The 5536-nt window shown below is 42.3% G+C and overlaps 2 protein-coding genes across 3 annotated transcripts; both read left to right on the plus strand.

The window, feature by feature from the left end:
• Positions 1–473: 473 nt before the first annotated feature.
• On the plus strand, positions 474–2818 carry LOC103333703 (SNARE-like superfamily protein). 2 transcript variants are annotated; one of them, XM_089052529.1, is made up of 3 exons: positions 474–938; positions 1272–1390; positions 2221–2441. In XM_089052529.1, exons 1-3 carry the CDS (start codon positions 600–602, stop codon positions 2276–2278), a joined length of 516 nt encoding a protein of 171 aa, XP_088908655.1. In that variant the 5' UTR covers positions 474–599; the 3' UTR covers positions 2279–2441. The 2 variants fall into 2 exon arrangements, with proteins under 2 accessions (XP_088908655.1, XP_008234819.1); XM_008236597.3 differs by having other exon boundaries at positions 483–938; positions 2366–2818.
• Positions 2819–2904: 86 nt separating this feature from the next.
• On the plus strand, positions 2905–5051 carry UGT88A1 (UDP-glucosyl transferase 88A1). The gene has a single exon (XM_008236596.3). The coding sequence runs from the start codon at positions 3346–3348 to the stop codon at positions 4780–4782; it is 1437 nt and encodes a 478-aa protein (XP_008234818.2). The 5' UTR covers positions 2905–3345; the 3' UTR covers positions 4783–5051.
• Positions 5052–5536: the final 485 nt, after the last annotated feature.

Raw genomic sequence — 5536 nt, forward strand, 5'->3', positions numbered from 1 at the left:
GGTTATTTTTGATAAATTCTCTAATTTCATCTATATATATAAAGCAAAAGGCAGAGAATGGTGAAACATTCAAAATACCAAAAAATGACTTTGGTTAATGCAAATATTAAGAATTGAAATTATTAATTAAATAAATAATATGGTAAATTCACACTTTTTTATATTTAAAAAAAATTAAAAGAAAAATCAGATAATGGATCATATTTTTATGGAACACAACTGCCCATTATCTTTTTTAATTCTAAAATAAATTTAAATTTTTTAAATAAAAAAAAATTCTTGCAGTGCAAGCGCGTGCGAAGAGGCTAGTAAGAATAGAGAATAAAATTGGTATTCGATCCTTTGTCTTTTTTGGGCCCTTTCTTATTTCTTCGTTCTTTGGGCCTTCGGGGCCCATATAGCCCAATGTCGCCGATTTAGCTGAGTGGGCTACTAAAGTAAACGGACCCCAGCGACTGAAACGCCGCGTTTCACCATCTGATGATCTCCTGGCTTGCGACGGTGAGTTCGTAAAATCTGATCAATCAGTCCGATTGCATTTGGAATATTTTGGGAATTTGAAACATTGGTGAGGAAGAAACAGCACAGCAAAGCGAGAAATGCAATTCTTCGGGGGAACGGAGATCAGCCCGTCGCTGCCGGCGTCAACGGCGTCGGGGAACAACGGCCACATGATGTACGTGTTCAACAGAAACGGCGTCTGCTTGCTCTACCGTGAATGGAACCGGCCCCTTCACACCCTGAACCAACAGCAAGACCACAAGCTCATGTTCGGCCTCCTCTTCTCCCTCAAGTCCCTCACCGCCAAGATGGACCCCACCACTCCCGATAAGGCCAATCTCGGCGTCCCTCAGCTGCCCGGCCAAGGCTGTTCTTTCCACAGCTTCCGCACCAATACCTACAAGCTTACTTTCATGGAATCCCCTTCTGGCATTAAGGTTAGCTTTTTCAGTTTTCTCCGTCTCTTTTTTTTTTTTACTTTCAGATCTTGAAATTAAAACTTATTGGTTGATTGAATATGAATATGAAAATGAAATGTTTGTTGCTTCTGTTGGCAATTTTCTAGTATTAGATCTAGCGATTTAGGATCGGAAAGAAGGGCCTCTACCCTCACTCAATTACATTATTGAACTTGAATTTGTGCTTAGCTTAGAAATTTGGACGTGTGGTTGTGTTTGTGTATACCAATTACCAAATTTTCATACAATTAGATTAATTCTTAGTGTGCTGCTGCTGCTTTCTTACTCTTTGTTTTGTGTTTGTGCGTGCAGATTATCTTGGTTACTCATCCCAGGACCGGAGACTTGCGTGAATCTTTGAAGTACATTTACAACTTGTATGTGGAATATGTCGTGAAGAACCCGCTCTACACTCCTGGAACTCCAATCAGGTAACTTGTTCAGTTTTGATTATCGTAGTAAGATGTTTCATCTCATAGGTCATAAATAGATAGTCATCCCTACTTCATGTATTGATATTTCATCCCTACTACATGAATTGATATTATCAGTTTTATAATTTTCTGCTAACACTGCGTCGCATTGGGAATGCTCAAGTAAAGAAACTTAATATTGCAAGTAGTGATAAAGAAACTGTCTCCTTGCATGTTTTGTTGCACTATAACAAGACTAATATTTGAACTAGGTTATTTCTTGTTTTAGAAGGCATGTTGATGTGTGTCATCTTATTGTTATTAGTATTTTGTGAACTCTGTTTGTTTAGAACCTGTCTACTTTTCTTTTCCTTGCATATAAATAGGTCTATTGAATTAGTCTACTGGTGGCTTATCCATGTTAACTATTGATACTATCATATTCAGAGAAGTATGAAGAAGATATCTAAGGAAGAAGAATGAAATAGAAACGGAGAGAAATCGCAAATCTTGATTTCTGTATTGCTTAATCTACCTTTAAGCCTCAGCACTGTTACACCTTATACCTGTTAAGTAAGGCTTAACCGTGTAACCAATCCAGCTTGGTTGTTAGTAGAATTAGTTAGACAGCTGGATTGGTTACACGGTTAAGCCTTACTTAACAGGTATAAAGTGTAACAGTGCTGAAGCTTAAAGGTAGATTAAGCAATACAGAAATCAAGATTTGCGATTTCTCTCTGTTTCTATTTCATTCTTCTTCCTTAGATATCTTCTTCATACTTCTCTGAATTTGATAGTTTACATCTGGTACTTCATGGATACCTGATTCGTTGATTTCATACTACTAGAACAAAGTTTCACGCCGCTATAACTTCTCCGGGGATTGCTTCTTATGAGATTTTGTAATACAGGGTTCAACTGTATATTCCCTGTCTGGATATGGTTATGCTATATTTGTAAGGTTTTCATGCAAACGAAAATGTTTCCTTGTAGGTGTGAGCTATTCAATACAACTCTCGACCAATATGTAAGGAGCATTTCGTAGAAATCCAATCACCATTATCATCTACTTGTTGGTTGTTTTGTAAAAGTGGATTTTAAACAGGGAAATGTAAAAGCATGCCAAGATGAGGCCACCTATGTGTGTTTCTCCTTCTGTTTGGACAATGAATTTATGTCTAGGCTTATACTTAAAAAGCAGCAACGTTCACTCTTACCCAGGCCCAAAGCCGATGGGACACGTTTGGTTCTGATTCCGCAACTTGATTTTAAGAGTTTTACAATGAGAGATGCCCTAGCAATTTTGACCAGTGTGGACTATAGGTGTTTTATGGCATCATGTAATATCCTATTTGTTTATGTTAAATTGGTTTGATGTACTCTAGAAGCATGCTCTTCCTTGACAAATTTATAGATTTCCAGACATTGTTGTAGGCCTTCCCTTAACGAGTTCGCAGATATCTTTTGTGTCGCAAAACAATGTTTGATCTTTGTAGGAGGCTAGGAGCTGTAGAACTGGATGACACTGTTGGGAGGTGATGAAACATCAAATCTTTATTAAATTTGTTAATATAATATATTGAATGGTCATGCGGTCCCCATAGTTTAATGAGTGTATTGCATGAAATATCGTAATCAATCACCACTAAAATTGTGGTCTCTTTGCAATACATAACCATTTTGATTACCTACCAACCATTTGGGAAGATATCTTCTTTGGAACAGTAGTGCAAACTTTTCTTCTTCTTTTTTGGGTCAAATTAGTGACATTTTTTTGGCCTATTGTTTTTTGTTTTTAAACATGAAAATGACATTTACCAAATGAAAAGGGCACATTAAAGATAAAGAAGACTTAAGGGAGAAAAACTCTCTTACTGGGGCTCGAAAAAGAAGACCAGTAGCAAGCAAGTCGTATATACACATATTAAGAGCCGAGTGCAAGCACAGACCAACACACCCACAAAGACATAGCGATGGAGGCAGCTATAGTTTTATACCCATCACCACCAATAGGCCACTTGGTCGCCATGGTAGAGCTTGGCCAGCTCATTCTCACTTGCCACCCTTCTTTCAGCATCCACATCCTCATCACCACCCCGCCCTACAGAGCCGATGACACCGCCAAATATATTGCCTCCGTCTCCACCACCAACCCCTCCCTCATCTTCCACCACCTCTCCACCGTCTCTCTCCCTCCCTCCCTCACTTCCTCCTCCAACCACGAATCCCTAACCTTTGAGATCCTCCGCCTTAACAACCCCAACGTGCGCCAAGCCCTCCTCTCCATCTCCACCAACTTCTCCGTCCGTGCTTTTGTCCTGGACTTCTTCTGCGCTATGGGGCTCTCTGTCGCTGCCGACCTCAACATCCCCGGCTACTTCTTCTTCACCTCTGGCGCTGCCAGCCTCGCCTCCTTCCTCTACTTCCCCACTCTCCACAACACCACCGACAAGAGCTTCAAAGATCTCAACGCCCTTTTCAGCATCCCAGGAGTGCCGCCGGTGCCTTCCTCTGATATGGCAAAGCCAATTCTTGATCGCAACGACGTGGCGTATCAATGTTTCCTAGAGAACTCAAAGCAATTCCCCAAATCAGCTGGGATTATCATAAACACGTATGAATCTCTCGAGCCCAGAGCCAACAGAGCAATCTCCGATGGGCTGTGCTTGCCTGAAAATGTTCCCACTCCGCCAATCTACTGCATAGGACCGTTAATTATTGCTCACAATAAAAAAGCTGGCAGCGGCGATGATGTGCCGGAGTGTTTGACTTGGCTTGATTCACAACCAAGCGGAAGCGTGGTGTTCCTCTGTTTCGGAAGCTTGGGATTGTTTTCAAAAAAGCAGTTGCAGGAGATAGCCATTGGGTTGGAGAGGAGCGGGCTGAGGTTTCTGTGGGTGGTCCGCAACCCGCCTACTGAAAACAACACCGGCGTTGCCATCACGGAGCAACCGGACCCGGAGTTGGAGTCTCTGCTTCCGGATGGGTTCTTGGGTAGGACCAAGAACAGGGGGCTGGTGGTGAAGTCGTGGGCCCCACAAGTGGCGGTGTTGAATCACGAGTCAGTAGGCGGGTTCGTGTGTCACTGCGGGTGGAACTCGGTGTTGGAGGCGGTATGTGCTGGGGTGCCGATTGTGGCTTGGCCGCTGTACGCGGAGCAGAGATTCAATAGGATCGTTCTGGTGGAGGAGATCAAGATTGCTTTGACGATGGACGAGTCAGAGGACGGGTTTGTGAGTTGTGATGTGGTGGAGAAGCGAGTTAGAGAGTTGATGGACTCGGAGGAAGGCGACTCAGTGAGGAAGCGGACCAAGGCTCTGCAGAGTGAAGCCCATGCTGCACTGAGTGAGGGCGGGTCGTCTCGGGTCGCGTTAACGGAACTGTTTGAAAAATGGAACCAATTGGGCTAAAAAGTTTAGTTCAGATGGATATGATCCGTTACTCTCTTTAGCCTTATCTCTTGTTGTAAAGCTCTCGTGACTCATGACGGGTGGGGACCCTGTGTGTGTGTGTCAGCATTCAACATGACTTCCAAGGGACGAATGTAACTCTGCTGCTGATATGCTTGCTTTTATTGGGATCTCTGAGATTCTGAGTCTCCATCTTTGGGACTCTCCCCTTGTTGCTGTGAGACAATTAATGTTTAATGATTTGTCTAGGGTTTTGTTCAATTACACAATTTGTGTTCATGAGATGTATGTCGTTGTCTCTCCATCTCTCGCTGCCGTTTTGACATGACTCCGCCGCACGTGACGTAAGCCATGACGTTAAGAAGAATTATAGGGATGTCAATAGCCCACTTGAAGTTGACGACGATGTTCTCGGTCGTTGCACGTGGAAACTAGTCAATATCGGTGTCACTTTTTTGGTCGTTAACTGAATTACTGAGGGATCTTATATCTGCCGTTGAAGGAATTATGTAATTCTCTACAACCGAGTGTAGAATGAATCAAGGAGGACTTGTACACTCCATTTAGAGGAATTATATACGTGAATAAACACCTACTCAATCCACCAGTAATGCTTGGTATTAGCTATTAATAATGGGCAGCGCAACGCATGGGCAGCGCAACGCAAGAGTACGTGTGACCGTTGGACATAATATGTATATGGATAATTTGCTAAAAAATTGAATTTTTATTACCAAGATACAGTACACATCTA

Source organism: Prunus mume, linkage group LG5, assembly GCF_029339155.1.
Source record: "Prunus mume cultivar Tortuosa linkage group LG5, ASM2933915v1, whole genome shotgun sequence".
NCBI lineage: Eukaryota > Viridiplantae > Streptophyta > Magnoliopsida > Rosales > Rosaceae > Prunus > Prunus mume.